This window comes from Pungitius pungitius, chromosome 15 (genome assembly GCF_949316345.1).
Source record: "Pungitius pungitius chromosome 15, fPunPun2.1, whole genome shotgun sequence".
NCBI classification, from domain to species: Eukaryota; Metazoa; Chordata; class Actinopteri; order Perciformes; family Gasterosteidae; genus Pungitius; species Pungitius pungitius.
The window spans coordinates 16,115,673-16,138,038 of NC_084914.1; the positions used below are offsets into that span (position 1 = coordinate 16,115,673).

The following is a 22,366-nucleotide window of genomic DNA, read 5'->3' on the forward strand; positions in this document are numbered from 1 at the left end:
GTAGCTCCTTTAAAAATTGTCACCATCCCCCATATGGAGCTGACTGCCGCGGTGGTGGCTAGCAGGATGGACAACTTGTGGAGGAAAGAGCTGCATATGGACCTTGAAAAGTCGGTCTTTTGGACGGACAGCACTTCTGTTTTGAAATACATAGCCAATGAGACATCTAGGTTTAAGATCTTCATAGCAAACAGAGTGTCTGAAATATTGAAAACGTCTAACGTATCACAGTGGAGGTACGTGAATACAGCAAGCAACCCTGCGGATCTAGCTTCCAGAGGTATTAGTGTTCAGTCGTTTTTAAAGACTGATGCATGGCTCTGTGGTCCTGACTTTCTTTGTGAGCCTGAGTGCAGGTGGCCCAAAAATCCTGAGACCTTGGAAAGCTCTCTCTCTGGAGACCCAGAGGTCAGGGCTGTGGTGGTGAGCGCTGCTCACATTGAGCAGGTTAGTCCTGTGGAGAAGCTCATTTGTTACTTTTCCTCCTGGTTCCGTCTTAAAAGGGCTGTTGGTTGGCTTCTTAGGTTTAAGAACTTGCTCCTATCCTTGGTGCAACATCGAAAGCTGGTGAGAGAAAACCTTTCTAGGACAGATCTAAGTATTGATCAGCGGGAGAAAGAACTACAGGTTCAGATGGAAGGTATTAAGTCTCAAATACCAAAGGAGGTTTTATCCGTGGAGGACATGGTCATGGCAGAGTTAAATATTGTCCGTTTCTGTCAAAGGGTGAAGTTTTCGGAGGAACTGTCCCATTTGAAGAAAGGAGAGTGTGTAAGAAGGACAAGTCATCTTTACAAGCTCAACCCGATCCTGGATGGTGATCTCATCAGGGTTGGGGGACGGCTCAGTAGAGCAGCAATGCCACTTGAAGCGAAACATCCAGTTATACTGGCTAAAGATCAACACGTTTCTAATCTCATCCTTGCTCATGTACATCAAGAAACAGGCCATGGTGGACAAAATCATATGCTTTCTCATTTGCATCAGAAGTATTGGATTCCTGGTGCCTGCGTTGCCATCAGAAGGGTTCTGAGTAAATGTGTTATCTGCCGTAAACTGTCTGCTTCTCCTGGACATCAGAAAATGGCTGATCTTCCTCACAACCGAATTACTCCTGATGAGCCTCCTTTCAGTCGTGTTGGGTTGGACTGTTTTGGACCATTTGAAATTAAGCGTGGAAGATCTGTGATCAAGAGGTATGGGCTAATTTTTACATGCCTGGCAATACGAGCCATACACCTTGAAGTTCTTTCGTCTTTAGACACAGACTCTTTCATTAATGGTTTCAGAAGGTTCATGGCGAGACGTGGTCAAGTCCTAGAAATTTGTTCAGATAACGGCACTAACTTTGTGGGCGCTGAACGTGAATTGAGGCATGCCTTTGAAAATCTGAATCATGACCTTATAAATGATGTACTGTTGCGAAAGGGTGTTAAATGGGTTTTCAATCCTCCAGCAGCATCACACCATGGAGGCGTTTGGGAAAGATTAATTCGGTCAGTTCGTAGAGTGCTGAACTCTGTCTTTAAAAGTCAGACCCTTGACGAAGAAAGCTTGGCGACGGTATTTTGTGAGGCTGAAGCGATTGTTAACAGTCGTCCAATAACAAAAGCATCTACAGATCCCCAAGATTTGGAGGCATTGACTCCTAATCATCTGCTTCTGCTTAAATCACGGCCGTTATTGCCTCCAGGAGTGTTCAGGGAGGAGGATGTTTATTCCCGTCGTCGCTGGAGACAGATTCAGTACCTGTCGGACTTATTTTGGAAGCGCTGGGTAAAGGAGTACCTTCCTGGACTTCAGGAGCGCCAGAAGTGGAATTCCGTAAAAAGAAATTTTGTTTCAGGAGATCTGGTGGTGCTAGTGGATGATATGGCTCCTCGCAATACTTGGATTACAGGAAGAATTGTGGATACTATTCCGGACAAAAATCGACTGGTGCGACGTGTACAGATAAAAACTAAAACCTGAAATCAAGTCAAGTAGCCAACCTTCCACACGCCTCATGCGCTTTTGATAGTCAGACCGCTCTTCCTCTGGAATCCAGCGAGTCCATCGCCGGATGGCTTCTTTTGCTGCTTTTTCCAGCCCTTCAAGGTTGCTAAGCATTAACTCATATACCTCCAACTTCAGGCCAGATTTACTTTCCTCCAGCTGTTCGCACTCCTTTTCAGCTGCCTCCAATGCTAGGGACAATTCCAGGTAGCCAAAACTTTGCCATAGAACCCTCTGAACTGCTGCCTCCACTTCCTCAAGCTTTTGTTCACACTCTTCTGAAGCCTTCTTAATGTCTGTACTTCCATCTTCTTTGGAGGATTCCTCAGTACAGGCACTTTCCACCTCCTCATTTGCCTCCATCACTCGGTCAGCCTCCAGCGCAACCTTGCTGAAGGCTTCGACCAGTTCTTCCGCCGACATCTTCTTGCAAGACTTCAATACTGAGTTTGCCTGACGGGAAAACCGCTGTTTGGCAGTCGTTCTCTCACGCTTTAACTGCTGCAGAGACTTTGACTCGGCCATTTTGGGCTTTGGAGAGAACTTTAAATTGGCCCACCGGGATTGGCAGGAGTTGCGGATGGGCTCGACCGAAGCTCGGCAGCTGCTTTTCTTCTTTAGCCAGCTTCAGCGGTTTTTCACTGTTAAGTGTAACTCCAACTTCGCTGTGCTTAACCCACACTTGATCGGACGGTAACCATTCCTGAATGTTAAAACTGGGTTCCACTCAATAACCAGGCCACTTTTATCTTTATCCTCCTTTCTTTTTTATTTAGTCTTTTCTCTTGGCAGCCCAGATATTTGCAGCTTACAGCAGCTCACAGCAGCTTACAGCAGTTTACAGGTGAAAAACCTTAAAACCAGAAACGTCAACCGTTTTACCAATTTGCATCTTCCTTTAACCAAACAGATTTCCACATGAATTAAAATGGTACCCAAACACAATGAATAACCAACCATTTTGACAAACAGTGAGATTAGCACCATGGATAAATAACCATTTAAATAACCAAGTAGTGACTTTAGCAAAATGAATAAACAAACCTTTAAATAACCAAGCAGTTGAACGCAATGAATAAACAAACATTTAAATAGCCACGCAGTGAGTTTAGCACATTTAATAAATAAACATTTAAATAGCCACGCAATGAGTTTAATGCAATGAATAAATACAAATTTAAATAGTTCAATGCAATGAATAAATAACCATGTTCTATCAGAATGCATACCAGAACCACACTGCATCAAGCAAACCACAACACAGGTGTAAGCTCACAAACACAGGTGCATTATCTCATCTGCACCGCGACGCCAATGGCGTGCAAAAGTCAACAAAAGTCCGATGAACGGTTCTCTTACCGGCTGTTCTATTCAGTCTTTGAATGGTCCTAAATCCTGCACAGTTCCAGGAATGCTTCCTGAGAAACAAATCCTCACGTCCCGCTAGCGATTTTCTGGTTCAAACAATTAGTCTCTCCTGCCCTTAAGTTGGAGCCGCACGCACCCTTAATCTGCTCGGGTGCGCGCAGGTGAGCGATAGTTGGCTCCGCCTATTTCCTGATGAGAGAGGGCGTTCGCCGTGACAACCAGTGTCTGGACTGCAGGAGGGGATTGGGCCAAGCAGAACTCTGCATCACGGCCCCTTGATTATCCCGGTTTAGGATGGAGTCCAATCGCAAAAGATTCGGCACGATTGCAATATTATACAGTGTAATAAATGTTTGTCAATTCAGGCCGAGTCTGTCCTGATTGAACAGGCTATTGTAACGCTGTAAGGTCGGTATAGTTGAATAGATGAATAGGCTTACACACGCACTCTGTTCACTGGCCAAAGCCTCCTCACCTGTGTGTGTGCACGCATGTGTCTGCATGTGCCCAACGAGGAGTGAACAATGGCAAATGTAAAAAAAAAAACATGCAGACTTTCTTGAGGGGTAAATGCATATCGCAGAAGGTATGGTGATGGAGGTTGTCTGGTATTGGACCAGCCCAACCCCACCGGACCACAAGAAATCCCCCCGGTATCCCCTATGGCCAGACTGCCCCTGAATCTGGGGCCGCTCAGGTACAGGATGGATGGATACGGCAAAGCAGCCACCATTGGATGGCTGTGAATAGACTACACCACAAAACAAATAATGAAAAGATTCTTTTGTTTTTAAGAATAAAAAAGCCCTTATGAATTACTACATCCAGGTAAAAGGATAATATGTAAAAATAACTATGGTTTATGCTTCAGTGCTGTTAAAATTATTTTTCAGGCAAAGACAAAAGCATTCAATGACACTGTTCTATGGTCTGGTAGAGCTCAGTCTGCCAATGTGGATTATCAATAATCTGCAATTAGTATCTGTATCCAAACATCATGTTTGCTCCCTTTTCTGTCTTTGATGAGAACAGTAAGTTTTATAATCTTCTGCACCACTAGTTGTCAAAACAGTATTTTATTACGTTTTTTTGGCCTGACAGCTGGATTTCGTAATCAGGTCACAAAATGTAATGTAACATGTGGTCAGGGACATCAATCCAAAGAAATGTGCTTGCTTTACCTGTGGTGCTGCACTGAGGAGTACGTGCCACTATGTACCATCCAAACTGACCAGCCTTTGCTAGGACATTTTAATGCATGCACAGGAGAGAACTAGAACCAGGACTCATTTTTTTGATCAGCACAACTTGAAAGGCATGACAAGTCTTTCTTTAGACTGTGTTTGTTGCAGACCCCTTTTTGCTATTAAAAAACGATCCTTTTAAGCCTGCTCCAATTTCAAGGTAAGTGTGATAACACAAGCTCGGTGAATCAGTCTGGAAAACATTTCCTTTGGGCCCTTCAGTTAATTGTTTCTGTTTAACACACAATAGTTTCCAGTGTTAAACATGTAGTATAAACTTAATTCTGCTTCTTTAACATATTCCACTCCATTCTGTGTCCCCTCAACTCTGCAAACCATCCGTGTTGTTAATCAGCTAGAATAGAGCTTATTATTTAAGCACAGACATATGCAAGATCAGGGCAAAGCCTTTACAAGGGAACTGGAACACAAATGGAGGCCAAAAAAGAAAAAGAAAAACCAGTTGAATCGAGTCCTGTCTATCCTCCCATTCTCTTGTATCTATGCTGACTGGACATTTCTTCTTTGTCCAATCAGCTGTTAAGCCATTTTGCAAATGCCACATCAAATGGCACCAACAGCAGTCTAAATCTTGCACACATTGTTGTTGTTGTTGTTTTATTTAATGAGATGCATTGTTTCATTATGCCAGAAAAGGGTTGGGATGATCAGATGTACAGTGAAGCACAAAAGTCATACTTTTAACAGCAGAAGAATCAGCGATTTGTTGAGACAAACCTTTACTACTTAGTGATAGTTATGGAGTGCAGATTTGTGTAAATCTCATTTAATTCATGGATCATCCCCAGTTTGAGCTCTCCTCACATAGCTTCATGTAATATTCCCCATTTGAATTATCTGTATTCAAATAATCTTATGTGTAGCCTCTCCTCAGCTGCTGAGCTGACATCTCCACGGGGATCATTAAAGTTTCATCCGACCTGATCCAAAAGTGCCTTTAAGCAAGGCACCAGTAGAGATGCTCAATGTCCATCACTTGGAGAATTTGAAGGGTATGAAGATGCTGCTCGCAGTTGCAGCCACAGCCAAGGACAAGGGAAGGCTGCAGCGTGTCATCCACTCTGCAGAGAGGGTGATCGGCTGCAATCTTCCGTCTCTCCAGGACTTGTTCGCTTCCAGGACTTTGAAGCGGGCCGGAAAGATTGTAGCCGACCCCTCCCACCCTGAACATGAACTGTTTGTGCCCCTCCCATCCGGCAGGAGGCTGAGGTCCATCAGGACTAAGACCTCCATCCACACCAACAGTTTCTTCCCTCATCAACAGAGCCCGCCCCCCCCCCCCCTTTCGGTTGACTGCTGCACTTCATTTTTATTTTTTATTTGTAACTTAACTAACCCATAGCATTGTATTTGATTTTATTGTTATCTTATTCCTGCACTATGTTGTCTTGTTGTCCATAGTCAAACTGTCTGCTGTCATGCACTAACCCCTAAGTCAAATTCATTGTATGTCTGACACACTTTGGTAATACTTCCAGATTCCTGGTATACAAAGGCACAAAAGTGTAATGATTCCTCTTATTGATCTGAAAGGTTCTTAGCCTACATTTAAACCTGATATCAAAACCATTCTTTTTCTGTATTATTGACTAATGGTGTTTTCTGAAATTGGTCCAGTATTGAGTCTCAAATTGCTCTTGTGAGCTGTGCCTGCCAATAAGTGTAAATGTAAGATGGACATGAAGGGCAGGTGAAACCTTTTGTGGTACCCCATGCCATAAGTGAACTAGAAAATGCATTTCCTGCAGAAAATGCGTTGGAATGCAGAAAGCTGAAATTAATTTCAAAAAGTTGCTTAAAGTACAGAAATGAAACAAGCTGAAATTATTCTAAACATTGCTGAACGAATAGAAAAAGCTAAAATACATTTGAAAATTGCTGAAAATACAGAAATGAGAAAAGCTGAAATCAACTTGAAACAATTGCAAAAAAACTGAAATGGGAGAATTTTCTATGAATTTGAAATCACAGAAATAATAAAAGCTGAAATTCTTTCTCAACATTGCTGAAAGAATAGAAAAAGCTGAAAATCATTTAAAAATTGCTGTGTTGTTCTATGTTAACTTTTTGTAAAATGGATGTATAATCAGTTTAATCAATTCAATCAGTTATGACAAATCCATGTAATCGTGCAGTCTGTGTTCAATGTCCAATCAATACATGTTTTGATCCCTGATTACTGATTCAATTTTCAATCAATAAATGTTTGTCACAATTCTCGACTTTTCTTTTAAAGTCTTCAAAATCCCCGTGTAGCCACGGATAGTGCTATTATTTGATTACTGTGTGGATGTTAAAAAGCCTTTAATTTTTGCCCACAAATGATAATTTACTCCTCGCGTGTTTCAGCATTAACTCTGATTATTTGTAGCCGGCAACGTGTGACGTCTGCTTTTGTTAGAGCGCTCTGTTTAGGACAGTTCTAATCAGTCTGTCGCTTCCACTCTGCTGCAACTCTCCCCATAGCAACCAGAGCCCCGCACACACAAGCAGCCGCTACGTCACACATAAACAAATGACTCTGTATCTAGTCAGCTGACGCTACCGGCAGCTAGCTTTCGTCGGCTAGCGCTACTATCGCGCTAGCTTTGCGGTGGCTGACAAGTTATGTCAGCAAGCGCAAACAAGTTGTACGAAGCTACTGCTGCTCTTGTATTTAGCCAGCTAGCCTACGTGGATAACCGTCACTCTGTCTGTCTGTCTGTCTGTCTCTCACTATTAGCTACGGAAATGGACGAGGGTCTCTGTCAGCTGTCCCCTTCCCGAGTACTGAAAGCAGCGCTTTACGCAGTGGCTGTTTAGCACAACAATGTCAAATATATACCTGTGTATGAACATCTATCTATCTATCTATCTATCTATCTATCTATCTATCTATCTATCTATCTATCTATCTATCTATCTATCTATCTATCTATCTATCTATCTATATAGATATAGATAGAGAGATATAGATATAGATAAATGCACACGTGTTATCTATCTATCGATTATTATCTATCTGATGGATACAACTCTGTGTATCCGGAACATATACATATATGGTCTGTATATGCACATATAAGCACCACAATTTAGCCTTTATGTGGCATATATGCAACATATATATTGTCATATATTGTCATATATGTGGCATATATGCGCATATATGCCACATATAGGTCGCCTATATGTAGCATATATACGCATATATGCAGTATATATGTACATATATGCAGTATATATGTATATATATGTACATATATACTGCATATAGGTTTCATATATGTGCATATATCCACATATAGGTTCTTTCCATGTGGGTTCTCCGTGCACTTCATTGGTTACCAGTGGCTGCCTGCATCCAGTTCAAAACATTGGTACTGACATACCATGCTGGGAATGGATCGGGACCAGTCTACATCCGGGACATGGTGAAACCCTACATCCCAACCCGAACACTCCGATCTGCATCTGCCAAGCGGCTTGTTCCTCCCTCACTGAGAGAAAAGCACTCAACGAGATCTCGACTCTTTGCTGTCCTGGCTCCCACATGGTGGAATGAGCTCTCCGATGAGATCAGGACTGCAGAGAGCCTCTACATCTTCCGTCGAAAACTCAAGACACACCTTTTTAGACTCTACCTTGACTAAAACACTAGCAAACCGTAGCACTAACAAATGATAGCACTTAAATTGTACTTATAATGGCACTTTTCTATAACATGTTTTGTAACTGCTTATTTGATGAAACATGTACTTTCTTGTTACTTGTTCTTCTGAGTTTGTATCTATGTGGAAATGCACTTATTGTACGTCGCTTTGGATAAAGCGTCAGCTAAATGACATGTAATGTAATGTAACGTGCGGGTGGCCTGGGTCAGGGTGACGCTGGGGCTTGGCATGTGGCTGGTGGTGGCCTGGGTCAGGGTGACGATGGGGCTCGGCATGTGGCTGGTGGTGGCCTGGGTCGGGATGACGCTGGGGCTTGGCATGTGGCTGGTGGTGGTCTGGGTCGGGGTGACGTTGGGGCTTGGCATGTGGCTGGCGGTGGCCTGGGTCGGGGTGACGCTGAGGCTGGTGGTGGCCTGGGTCGGGGTGTGCATCGCGTGGCTTTGGAGAAGAGTGGAACGGGGAGGTTCTTCAGATCCTTTTCACATCCATGCTTAGACTTTGCATTGAGTGGGAAGCGAGTTTGCCTTGACACAGGCCTGCAAGCAACCTTGGAATGGTTCTTAATGTGTGGCTGCGGCATTGTGGAAATTGGGGAGAAGGCCTCTGCTTGTTGTTGTGAGCCACAGTTTGCCTATTATTGACACTGTGTGTCTTAAGGATTTCAATGAAACCGGAGTACCCGGAGAAAATCATAACGCACCAGCCATGCACAAGAACATGCAAAGCCACTCAATGAGGCTCATGAATGTGAACCCAGAACCCAACTGAGCCACTGTACAGTTTCTTGGGAATGGCAAATTTAATGGTGTGGGGGTTTTGTGTGGGATGGCCTTAATTTATCTACACGTCACCGGACTTTGTAGATGGGATAATGGGGTTGATGTCAGCTCCTTCTCATACCAACCATCTGACTTTACAGTGGGTGGAAAGTAATTGTGCTTTGACAGTCCTGCACACAACCTTGGAATGGTCCTTAGTGTTTGGCTGCGGCATTGTGGAAATTGGGAAGAAGGCCTCTGCTTGTTCTTGTGAGCCACAGTTTGCCTATTATTGACACTGTGTGTCTTAAGGCTTTTCAAAGAAACCGGAGCACCCGGAGAAAATCCTAACGGCCATGCCGTGCGGAGAACATGCAGAGCCACTCAATGAGGCTCATGTATGTGAACCCAGAACCCAACCCGAGCCACCTTGCTCTTCCTTGGGAATGGCTAATTTAAGACCGTGCGGGTGGCCTGGGTCGGGGTGACGATGGGACTTGCCATGTGGCTGTTGGTGGCCTGGGTCGGGGTGACGCTGGGGCTGGTGGTGGCCTGGGTCGGCGTGACGCTGGGGCTTGGCATGTGGCTGGTGGTGGCCTGGGTCGGGGTGATGCTGGGGCTGGTGGTGGCCTGGGTCGGGGTGACGCTGGGACTAGGCATGTGGCTGGTGGCAGCCTGGGTCGGGGTGATGCTGGGGCTTGGCATGTGGCTGTTGGTGGCCTGGGTCGGGGTGACGCTGGGGCTTGGCATGTGGCTGGTGGTGGCCTGGGTCGGGGTGACGCTGGGGCTGGTGGTGGCCCGGGTCGGGGTGTGCATTGCGTGGCTTTGGAGATGACTGGAACGAGGAGGTTCTTCAGATCCTTTTCACATCCATGCTTAGACTTTGTATTGAGTGGGAAGCGAGTTTGCCTTGACACAGGTCTGCAAGCAACCTTGGATTGGTCTTCAGTTGGGGACAAATGTGCAAGTTTGGGGGTTCTAGTCACTTGGTCCTGAGTGGATGACTGGGCCATTTTGGAATTGGGTGGCAAACACTTGATGGGTTTGGGGCCATACTGCTTCCTGCGCTCGTCCTTGGATTCGTCTTCAGTGCGGCGCTGATTGCTTGTGGAAATTGGAGGCAAGTGAAGACGCTTTTCTTCATATACACACTCGATCTTCCTCAGGACCATTTTCATCTCCTCGTTCTCATTGCTCACTGTCTTGTATTGAGACTCGAGCGCCAGGATTTGTCCCTGTGTTCCCTGCAACTGTTTTTTTAGTTGTCTGTTGTCCTCCTGGAACTTCAGTATGGCGTCATCAACTTTTAGTTGTTCTTTTTCATTTTCTAAGTGCAAAATCTTTTTTTCTAACATTGCGATTTTAGCCGGGACCTCGTTCAGTTTGGCTACTGCCAGCAAGTGGACCTGGGATACGTCCTCATACATTTTCTTTGCTTCTGCAAGCTGCAAGGTTTTTTTTTCCAGCATTTCTTTCAAGTCATTGCAAGCCAGGTTAGCCTTGGTAAGCTCTTTATTCCTATTTTCAGCCTCAAAATTCAAGGTTATGACCTTCTCCTGCAGACTTTCTTCTCTCTGCAGATATTCTTTGCGGTTTTGAACGAGTTCCTCCTCAGCCTTGAACAAGTTTTGCTGGCCAATATTTCTCTCTCTCTCTTTTATTATGGACTCATTATGGATCGTTTCCAGTTCATGCCCTTTCTCCAAATCAGCAAGCAAACACGTGAGATTCCCAATCTCCTGTTCTTTGGTTTTCTTGTCCTCGGTGAGCATTTTCACCTTAGTTTTTAACATCTGGTCAATGTGGTCTGCCGGCTTCGTCGCCTCGTTTTCATGATTTTCTAATTCCGTTGTCTTCTTTGCCAGATCTTCTTGCCGGCTACTCACTTCTACCTGAAGCTTCTTAATCAACGTTAAATAGTTGGCATTTAGACATTTCATGCCATTGTACATTTCAGTCAGTTCATTTATTTGTCTCTCATCAGCTTCCCCTTTTGTGGATCTGTTTAAGAGTTCCTTTGTTATTTTTTCACATTTAGTTTTTTCTACACGCAATTGGTCCTTTACAGAGGTCAGCTTATTATCCACCTTTTCATTTTTAGCAAGTTGTTTTTTCGCACTGCTCAATGCATCATTTAATTGAGTGGCGTCTATTTGCATTCTATTGATCTTCCGGCTCTGTTGTTCCAATTTTTTGACAGCAAAAGATTTATATTTTTCCAACTCGTCTAACTGTGCTCTAAATTCTTCCAAGTCATTGTTGGCCTTCTTCGCAGTTGTGTCCTTGAGCGCCTTCAATTCGTCTTCCCTCTGCAACCGGAGCGAATTTTCCACTATGTATTTGTTCTCAAACTCTGTGGGTTTTTCCAAGGAGAATGAATAATTCAACTGAAATTGTTTTCTCTCACACTTCCAGCTTTTTTGATCAATTTGCTGTTGTTTTCTGGAGCAATCTAAGTCCTCAGTTAGCTGAGATATACGCAACTCCTGTTCAGCGGCATGTTTTCGGGCTTTACTGAGCTCACTATTAACATTCCGATACATTTTTAAAGCTTTTTATAAACAAATGATGTGATGTTTGTATCTATCTGTGGTTCCTTCCTCAGCTCCAAACTATGTCGACTGCCAGACAAATGGAATTCGATATGAAAGCTGTAATGTGACTCGTGACACGCTGACGATATCAGAGGCGTTGCCATGGAGAGGTAACACGTCATACACACGTCACATACACGACGTCATTTCCGTTCCTAATATCGCCGTCTCGCACAAGTTGCGCTGTTGTCGCTACTATCGCTTAGCTGAAATTGTCCTTTGTCATCTTTTTAATTTCACAATGTGTGTAATCGCTATGCTAACGTTAGTTAGTTGTCCGGTTTATTCACGTAACAACGGAGAGCTGAGAAGGCTTTTAGACGCCTGTATTTTCATACACGCCGATGAGTCTTTCCTCCCGGTTTGTATATACCGGGTAAGCCCAACGGTTCTGTAACCCGTCGGTAAAGAATAACGTTGAAGCCAGACAAAGCAGCAGGTGCTGCTGCAGGGGTCTGCCACTGTTAGGGACGATAGCTGATACGTTGCACAGTATTCACGGAATTAAATAGTTATTTTCCTGATGACATAATGCGACTGCCTGAGATATTGTCTGCAAATTACCCATTTTAATCATTGCAATGTAAATAGAACTTATTGCCTTAATTCTACGTCTACGGCATTGATTCAACAAGGTGCTGAAAATGTTGGCCCATATTGATGGGACAGCATCTTGCAGTTGATGGAGATTTGTGGGATGCACATCCAGGGCACGAAGCTCCCGTTCCACCACATACCCAAAGATGCTCTATTGGGTTGCGATCTGGTGACTGTGGGGGGAATTTTAGTACAGTGAACTCATTGGCATGTTCAAAAAAACAATTTGAAATGATTCGAGCTTTGTGACATGGTGCATTCTCCTGCTGGAAGTAGCCATCAGAGAATGGGTACATGGTGGCCATAAAGGGATGGACATGGCCAGAAACAAGGCTCAGGGAGTCCGTGGCATTTAAAAGTATGTAAAGTGTGCCAAGAAAACATCCCCCACACCATTACACCACGAGCCTGCACAGTGCATTGTGGCGCAGGTTTTTTCACAGACAATCGTTAAATAAGAATAAAGGCTCTGGGTCAAATATTTCTTTCTCCGTTTATTTCCTTTCAAGGGAAGAAAGGTCACAGCAGCTACGTGCTCAGTAGAATACCAAGAACCTTCCCCCTTCACATCAGGGCCAGGCGGTTCTTATACCTCAGTTCAGTTACAGGTGGCATGGTTACATATATTTTTGCCATTACACCAACCACAGCCTTGCAGGCTGCGTGAGGCTTGCGAAGCTTTTGTCCCTAGTCTAGAAAAATTGACGACGCACGCAAGAAGGGGTGAAACGGCACGCATGCGTGTGCGTGTCCTTGCGTTTTTCTGAAAAGTCAGAAACTGGCCAATAGCAAAATCATTACAGCTGGGTGACCCGTTACATGCCCTTGCGCGGTGCGTGTTACACATTTTAACTTCATCATAGTAGGATGTGCACCAGGGACGGACTGGGGAAAAAAAATGTGCCAGTGAGTGACTGTCAAATTCGTTCCACTCAATGCACAGCGCGTTCCCCACTCATGGCATTGCACGTATCGTTATTTTGGATGATTAGAAAGAATTTACATAATTTACGCATTTCAAATAACATTTGGATGCACCAATTTGCCTTGATGGAGACATGGAATATGACGCTTTCTGGTTATGGAGCTTAAGCGGTAGTTCAAGGAAGGAAGACTCCCTTTATGCCATGCGTAATTCATGGCATTATACTATCAGCTGAGATTTCCAGCATCTAGGTGTAGATAACCAACCAGAGGCGGTGCTGTGTCTCTAAACCAATCATATTGTTGCTGTCAAACCTTTAAAGGGCTTCTCTCCGTTGTTGCTGTCAGGTGTCATTTCAGCGCAAAACCGGACGCGAACCTCCTCCCCCCAAGGCACTTCCAGCCAGCTATCATGCATCATCCTTCGTTTTCATTTTCATCAACTCCCTTCTTCACCACCACGACCAATGTCTGGACTACAGGAGGGGGGAGCACAATCTCCAACGATAAACAATAAAGACAGTGAAATCAGAGGGGAGAATTAGTATGAACATATATTGTGGAAAGGAACATCAGTTGTATTAGTGGTGTTGCATGTTGCTTGTGTGATTGTGTGCAGGGGCGGTTCTGCATTGAATGGCACCCATGGCGAGACCCCCTTTGAGCCCCCCACCAAAAAATTCTGCAGTTATATTTTTATTTTAACATGAGTGAGAAAATTACATTAGAAAAACACACTTAACAGAATCCAGTTACTGTTGCAATTAGAACAGGAAACACACATTTTACACATTTGCACAAAATATGTCGTCTAGGCATACCCCCTCCACACACACACACACACACACACACACAGAAACAAACATGAGGTCTACCTCGTTGCCCTGATTCCTTTCATGAAAAAGCCTATGCAGGGTGGTAGACTTACTGGTGGAGCCTGGTTTGGTAAAGCATGCTGTCTTTGAAGTGGATGGTGTCGTTGCTGCAGCTGAACTTCACATAGTCAACAGAGCAGCAGGGTTCAGGATCCGTCTTCATCACCTGCGTGCAAACGTGTGCTCAACAAAAATCCTGACCTTGTGATTCTCTGTTTAACATCGCTTTCACTGTCGTCATGTTTACCTTCTTCTTCTTGTGCTGCTGTGGTGCTCCTGAGGCCTGTTTGGGAGAACTCTGCCACTGCAATGTCCTCCTCCGGTCGTCCCAGTCGGCCACCTGCTCGAGTGGCTGCTGGAAATTCACCTGACTAAGTTTGCATCTGATCGGCTGGCTGGTAAGAGTCACTGGCTGATTGGAGGCAAAGGTCACAGTCACTTCCTTGGAACAACCGGCATGAAGGTGCCCAACCTGGAAGAAAAGAGAGGTTATTTGGGATTTTTTTAAACTCCCACACCTGTATTCCTTCCTCAAATATTTTACCTGTGGTGAAAAGGAGACATGGGATCCAACAGGAGGCCACTCAAACCTCACTACCTGGCTGCTGCTGTGGTTTGTCATTGTGAAATTCTCTTGATAGGAACAATTTACATGGCAGTCGCCAAAATTCAGCACCTCGTAATAACCTGTCAGACAGAAATAGACTTGAGTAAAATTCCTGAGTAAGAAACCAGTTGACATATTAATAAATCCCAAAGCTTACAGCATTTGCCTGTTCAGAATCAATAAAACAACTGCTACACTGGTTGATTATTGAACCTGCTTCACACATGGCTCTTTCCAGTCTAATCACATGATGGGCTTTCTGCCGCCCTGTCTTCTCTTACCTCCATCTCCATTTTCCTGATCTATTTCCTGTAATGACCGCCTGATGTTGTCAAGAGAGACAATTTCCCGGTGAGCTTCTCCGGTCCCATGTAATGTGGGGCCAGTTGTTCAAAACATTTAATCTGGATCAAAATTATCCGCATTTGGAAATCCCCTTTTTTCCTATCCAGGATCAGGTAATCCATCTTACTTTTATGCCGGTTTTTCAAAGCAACATTGGACTGGATCACTCTGATCCAGATACACAGTTTTCAAGATTACCAAATCCGGATTACAGTGCTCTAAATGGGACAACATATCACAATGTGGGCTATGTAAAGAAGAGGTAGAAGTAAGAGCCAACATAGGGTCACTGTAAGTGTTTATTTTCAGCCAAAACACAAAAATAACATAAACATCCACTTCCATTCATAATTTAACTTTAATTACATTTTTAAATATTAAATAATAATTATATAAAATAATTACTTTTATGACCCCTCATCTGCACCACAAAAAAATAAAAAACAAATATACATTAACAAATACATAGTGGATATTTTGAAAACATCTTTAAAAAATAAAATGGCTAAATATCCAATTGTTAACGAAATAAAGAATGTTCAGGGTTCTTCTTCATCTGAGGAGGAGAGACCAGCATTTCCAAGCCCTGCTTTTAGGAGGCGGATCTGAAGTTTCGCTTTGGTTTGGTCAGCTTGATTTGTTCCTCTGCCAGGAGTATCTGTGCTTCTGCTCTTTCAGTTTCTCGTTTAAGAAGTGATTCATAGGCATCATCATTATTATTCGGCAAAGGATGCTTCAAGCCTCTTTTCTGAGCTCCTGTGACTGCTGGCTCTACCAGTGAGGATCCAGGTTGTTCTTCAATAATAGGGCTGAGATCCAGAAGGAATGTTTCCTCTGCATTAGGAAGAACTGGCTCACTTTCCTCTACAATTGTAGGCTCACCATCCCCTACAACACCATGAATCCCATGCAGAGCTTTAGAGTTCTCACCTCCAATAATGTCCAGAACCACATCTGTGTATTCACCTTTCTTAAAGGGTTTGTTGCCTGTTCGGGTGTTTTTTGCCTCAGCAAGGTCCTTCGTTGCTCTGGCCCTCAGATTCTTCCATCTAAATTTCACTTGCTCCAAGGTCCTCTTCTGGCCAGACCCCATTGCATTTACATTCTGGGTGATATCAACCCAAATGTCTTTCTTCCTTTTGTTAGTCACCATTCCACCTGCAACAGAGCTTCCTACTATTGAGGCATAATGGCACTTAACACCCTCCAGCAGTGCATGGGTTTCTGCAACAGTGAAATTAGGTCCTTTTGAGTCCATGGTTTCACCGCTTCTGTTGTAGTGAACATAGTATTTGTAGGCCTTGGGCATGATTGATTTAATTGAACACAAGCCACAGCACGTCAGCCAATCGGTGTGTGGGTATTTGACAGCCATCTTATATTCAGCCTTTCTCAGAGGACTTAGAGAGAGACACTGACATGGCAGGTATTGTCCATCGCTACCACCGTGTTGGTGGAAGAGGATACCGTCAAAGGGTGTATGTTGAGCGTGCACAACCACTGGAGCAATACACCACTGAAGAACTGTATGCTCGCTTTCGCTTTGGGAATGCTGATATTAAGTACATTGCAGACCTTTTCAGGCCAAAACTTCAACGGAGAACCCGAAGGAGCCACAGTCTGTCTGTGGAAGAACAGGTCCTCATTGCTCTGCGCTTCTATGCATCTGGGACTTTCTACCAAGTGGTTGGTGACAATATAGGAGTGGACAAATCAACTGTGAGTGATGTAGTGAAAGCTGTGTCAATTGCATTGGCCAGCCTGGTCAATCAGTTTGTTTCACTTCCAAAACGATGTCCAGATTGCCCAGACCAAGCACAAGTTTTTTTCTTTTGGGGAATATGCCCAATACTATTGGGGTTATTGACTGCACTCATGTGCATATCCAAGCACCTCATGAGAGGGATTGGGAGTACATCAACCGAAAGGGGAGGCGCAGCATCAACATCCAACTTGTGGGCGATGCTGACCTCATCATCACAAACTGTGTCGTGACGTGGCCTGGGTCTGTTCATGATGCACGCATCCTGAGAGAGAGTGCTTTATACAGAGAGCTCCAAACCGAACGACCGGATGGCATAATATTAGGAGACAGTGCCTATCCACTCCTACCATGGCTGATGACTCCTTTTCTTGCAGCAACCACACCTGCGCAGGAACGCTTCAACACTGCTCATTGCAAAACAAGATGTGCAATTGAGCGTTTAAATGGAGTTCTGAAGAGACGCTTTGCATGCCTTAACTACTTGCGAGTAGAACCACAGGGAGCATGCAACATAATACTTGCGTGTATCGTCCTGCACAACATCGCTACCAGGCGCAATGTCCCTCTCTGTGATGATGTTTGTGATGCACCTGAGCCTGTTGAAGAACCAGAGCAACCTCTGGTGGTCTGTCAGAATCAGGGACTGACTGGCCGTATAGTAAGGGATGCAATTGTTAGACATTATTTTTGACAGGCTCATCTCTGATGATTGTTTCTTTGAAATTAATATACGGTGATGAATGACCGAAAAATGAATATATTATTTTTGTTTATTGAAATCTGTTTGGGGGATTATTTCATGGGGACACGATAATTTTTATTTTATTTTTACTTTACTATACTGAATAGCTTAATTGTTAGCCTATGTCTACTTTATCACTGTTACAACGGTTACACAAGTCAAGTGCAAAATATAAATAAAAGTATATACACTAAATGATACAAATGTAAGTTTTACTACATTTTCTTCCTGAAATCCACCTTGAAATCCTACCCCCTGTTGGGATCCTGTTTTTTTGGATCAAAGTTATCCAAATCCCACTGACAAGTTTTGAACAACACAAACTGAAGGTTTGATCCAGATTAAAACTAGGATTGGATTCCCTGATCTAATCTGATTTCAGATTCCTTCTTTCTCTTTTGAACAACTAATTTTCAAGATTTGATCCAATCCGATAACCAAATTTACCTTTGAACAACTGGCCCATGGTGTTTCCGTACTGGTTGTCCTCTACCTGCAGTGAGAGCTTAGCCTTGACACTCAAAGGCTTGTCAGAGCAGAAGCTGACCTCAAACTCCACCTGCTGGTGAACATTCAGGCTCAGCATGACTCGTTGCACCGGCTGATGCCCTGTGGAAGAGTGAAAGAGTCGTGTGTTCAAAAAGAAATATGGCCAAAGCTGTCTTGTGCAGAGGAGCAGAGCCGACGATGAGTTCAAACAAACATTGACTTGTAGTCCAAAACAACAGTATCACAGTACATCTTTATTTATGAATGAATGAATGAATGAATATTTGTTGATACATTTTCATTAAAATTGTGGAGAAAGAGCCTTCAAAGCTCTTATGTTTGTGTGCAGGAGCTGCAAATATGGAGTTTGCAGCATAGAAGCCTCGTAACTCATAACTGAATTAATCAAGCCCACAATGGAATGCTTTAAATTAAAAAGTGTTTTTTTTTGTTTTATGCAATAAAAGCTATTAGGAGTCATAAATAAACTTAGCTTAACCTATCTTTAAAAAACACAATTTATTGATTTACCCCTTTATCTGTGTCGTGAGTTGTCCAGACGTGGGGGCTCCATAACAAATTCCACGGGGAAAATTACAAGCTACTGATTGTTTAAGTGAAGTCTTACAGCTCCAGTTTGTACCTGAGTCATTGGAGGCCTCGATCTGCGTGGAGTGGATGGAGCTGCTTGTGTTGCCAGGTGCCGCTTTGAGGGTGAACACTCCATGTTAATCCAACATATCAACAACCCACAAAGCACCTTTTTGTGCAGCATTGTGTTTTGGGTATTTTGTTAGAGTGGATGTGAGTTACTATATGAAAAATGCATCTTCTAGATCTATAATAAACACAAGGATAAATAGGTCCCTTCCTACCTGAGCAGGAACATTGCCGTCATTTAGCAGCACCAGAGGCCGTGTTTTGCGACGCCCTACCAACACACGTCTGAACTGAAGCATTTGGCGTCCTCTGCTGTTCCTCAGAGCGGGACGCACCACACATACACTGGGCAGACTGCCCTCGCCCCTGAGGTTGAACTCCAGCACCTTACTCTTGAATGTGGGTGTCATTCTGGATGAGACAGAGAGAAGAGGAGATGCACAGCGGTCAGCAAGGAAAATAAAGTGCTGATGCTGTTCTGTTACTACACTTGGTAGTAGAAATAAATGGGACCAATCAACGTCAAAGAGAGCAGTGCTTACTCAGTCACCAACTCGTACCTGCTGGTTACCTCCATTGTGGCCTCAAACACAGCGTTGTAGCACAACATCGTCTGGGGTGTGAAGGTGACCACAGCGAATAAGTGTGACTGCCTGGGGATGCTCAGCGTTGCAGCAGACAAATTAAAAACATCCGCAATTCGAGAAGTCTGTAAGAAATCGCAGGATCAGCTGCGTGTAGCACGATAGGAAATGGTCCTGTACGCATTCATCCGTGTACCCTTTACCTGCCTTACCTTAGAGCCAATGTACTTAATTGCCAAGCTGAGCACACAGGGCACCTTGCTGTTGTTGGTTATTTTGAAGGGGGCCTGGGCTGTTTGCCCCACCAGGACTTTGTTGAAAATGAACGTGTTCTCGTCCCGGATGTAAATGCGTTCAGCATTGCAAAACTGCTCAGAGGAGAGCTGACTGCTGTTGTGGCACAAATGGTGTTCCTCAAAGATGGTTGACATGTCTAATGCTTTAGGTAATAATTTGATCTGATTAGATGTTTGTGTGAAATTGCAGTAATAGGCTTTTGAAGCCCCCAATGATGGCCAAAAATGTTTTTGTGACAATAAATTCTTTTGAGTTCATCCTTGTGTCTGAGTAGATGTTTGTTCCAAATGTGGAGCCAAGTGAGAAGCATTGAAGCGAGAGGTTTTGGAGTCAGACACAACTAGTCCGGTTTGTTGATCACGTCGGACAAGATCAAACTGCTCTCACCTGGCTTGCAGACTTCAGCCAGCAGTCTGTGCGGAATGCCGTCCGGCCGGTCTGAAGGATCACGCTCACTGACGTCAATGAGCAAACACTGGTTCCAGTCTCCCAGCTGCTCAGCCACACAGTCCACTGTCACCACCTGCTGAGCGCCTGGCTGCAAGCTCCCACTGCACGGAGAAAACCCCCACCGTGATGCAATTCTGGAGAGAAAAGGGGGGGGGGGATTAGACGAGAATACCGTTGTGCAAATTAAAATGTAGGTATTACACACCGTGGACAAAGAACTCTCCTGGTATTTTAATATGGATTTTAAGGGCAGGTTTCTATGTTTTGAATTTGGTTATTTTTCTTTCTATTAAAGGGTGTGTTGTTGTGTTTTGCCAGCCTCATGCTTCTCAGCCTCGTTGGCACTGGCAGTCTCACCTGTGTCATAGCCATGTCCTTCAGGTTGGACTCACGTCTTACTTTGCTACTGGCACCAGCAGATCTCTCTGAATGGGTCTCTGGAGGCATCTTCCTAGCAGGTCCCCTGAGACCAGTGCCCAGAGATACAAATATTCATTTAGGTTGAACATCTTTAAGCAAAGTGAGTTTTCAGAAGAAATATCACTGTTATAACTTCTTCAGCTTGACATCACTTCAAGTAGCAGTTGAGACCTTGATTGTGATTTATGCACAAGTAGGTTTATTCATTTTCAGATTTAAATCTTCAATGTGTCCATTGACATGAGAGACATGTTATTGAACACAATCCCATTAGTTTGTATTGCAGGGCATTGTTTTTGCCGATACCGTTTACTATGAAGCTACCTCCATCACGCTATATACGGTAACTTTTGTTCACATGAATCAGGAACATTTTAATATGGAATTTTGTGACTTGTGGCAGCAAAGATGGTTCAACATGTGCAACTTCAAAACTTGTGTTTTAGCATTTTCTAATTTTTTAATGACTGAATTTTTTAATGAATGAGTATCATCCCTTGTGCTTAAGTATATGTGTGTGTTCTGTTCTCCTACCCTGCCTTCCCCGGTGGCGCAGGGTTAGGGGTCATGCGGCTGATGATGAAACGTGTCTCAAAGTCTCCATTGTTCTGGATGGTGAAGCTCTGGCTTTTCTTGAAGCCATAGACCAGTGGGCCAAAGTTGAGGTCACATGCAAGTATGATCTTGTACCTGATCAGCAATTCATCAATTGTCAAAAAAAGGATACACAGATTCACAATCTGAATTGGAATAGATTGTACTACTGTTCCTTAAATACTAATGCACATTACAGAAAAGAGATAGTATGAATTTAAGTCTTTACCTGGAGAAGACCGACTTGACTGAAACCTCAATTGCTATAGTGGCTATGAGTTCTCCACCATTCCCAATGCTGGGTTCAATCACCTGCGAGAGAAGAAACCCACATTTTAACTTGAGTGTGCCATAAAATGAACAAATAATGAACACATAGCTGAACCTCCACTGCAAGCATTAAGGCCGTTGTAGGCAGCGCAGGACAGGTTGCTCTCTAATGAGGATTTCTCTGTTGGGTCTGCATAGTATTTGCACCGCTGTGGGCTTCTCGTGGGGCATTAGAGTCCCACTCTGGGGAGACACCGTGAAAATGGCCTCCAGGTTTGGCTGGCTTGGGTCGGTTCGCTGCAATGTGAACCTTTTGCAAAGAGAAGAATGCAAGTGAAACAACTTTGTTTTTTTCTCTGTAGTTCACTTGCAGTAAGGTGAAACCCAAACTAATACATTGAAAGTAAAGAAGTAGAATTTCAAACTCACTTATAGGCTATTTCATATTTCCCTAGGTTCTTCCTCCTGAGAGACAGTTTGGCCTCTTCAAAACTTTAATGGTTCCAAAGTTCACACAGCCATCTGCCACATGAACATCATTCATCAGTGAATCCCGATAGTAAACACTGACACCTCCCCAGCTGTGACCTGTATTTTTTCTTTTTGCACGATGCCTAGAATCATCCCCACATCAGATACCTGAACCAAAACACACAGTACATGCTGTATACTGTACATACAAAGTGGTATGTGAAATATCCAGTTTGACAGCTATTTCTGAAACTCCATCTGCATAGATTCTGTATGCTACATGTATTATTCATTTCTGCATGTGTACTTGGTATAGTTTTACTTCACCTCCAGATATAAGATCTTCTTAACGTGGAGTGGCCTCTTGGCCCTGAAGTGTAAGCTCAGTTGGTAAGAGGAGTTGGGTAAAACAATGCCCTGATCCTGTGGCACACTCATCACCTAAATCCTCCACGCCCCGCAGTCTCCAAGACACCGGCAGAGCAGTCTTGTTATGCGGCGTCATTCTGCTGCTCTCCCGCCTACAGAAGAGGAAGGAAGAAGGTAAGACCGAATCACGTATACAATGGAATTTAAAAGGTAATTGCTGTTGTCACTGTAATTGATCCACAGTATTATGACTTCACCGCACTACTTTTTTTCA

At 43.8% G+C, this 22,366-nt stretch overlaps 1 protein-coding gene and 1 pseudogene across 1 annotated transcript; both read right to left on the reverse strand.

The window, feature by feature from the left end:
* Nucleotides 1–13,041: 13,041 nt before the first annotated feature.
* Nucleotides 13,042–14,911, reverse strand: LOC134105331 (hydrocephalus-inducing protein-like). Its single transcript, XM_062557934.1, has 3 exons — nucleotides 14,574–14,911; nucleotides 14,277–14,501; nucleotides 13,042–14,195 (listed from the first exon to the last, which is right to left on the reverse strand). Exons 1-3 carry the CDS (start codon nucleotides 14,769–14,771, stop codon nucleotides 14,079–14,081), a joined length of 540 nt encoding a protein of 179 aa, XP_062413918.1. The 5' UTR covers nucleotides 14,772–14,911; the 3' UTR covers nucleotides 13,042–14,078.
* The window catches only part of LOC119209259 (hydrocephalus-inducing protein homolog), a 43,547-nt pseudogene continuing 35,774 nt past the window's right edge, over nucleotides 14,594–22,366 (reverse strand).

Bases quoted from the DNA above. Each gene is read 5' to 3' on its own strand.
- LOC134105331 (XM_062557934.1), bottom strand. From the start codon at position 14,771: ATGTCAACTGGTTTCTTACTCAGGAATTTTACTCAAGTCTATTTCTGT. The intron at 14,502-14,573 runs GTAAAATATTTG...CTTTTCTTCCAG, and splicing joins ATGTCTCCTTTTCACCACAG to GTTGGGCACCTTCATGCCGG. The intron at 14,196-14,276 runs GTAAACATGACG...GTTTGCACGCAG, and splicing joins AGCAGCACAAGAAGAAGAAG to GTGATGAAGACGGATCCTGA.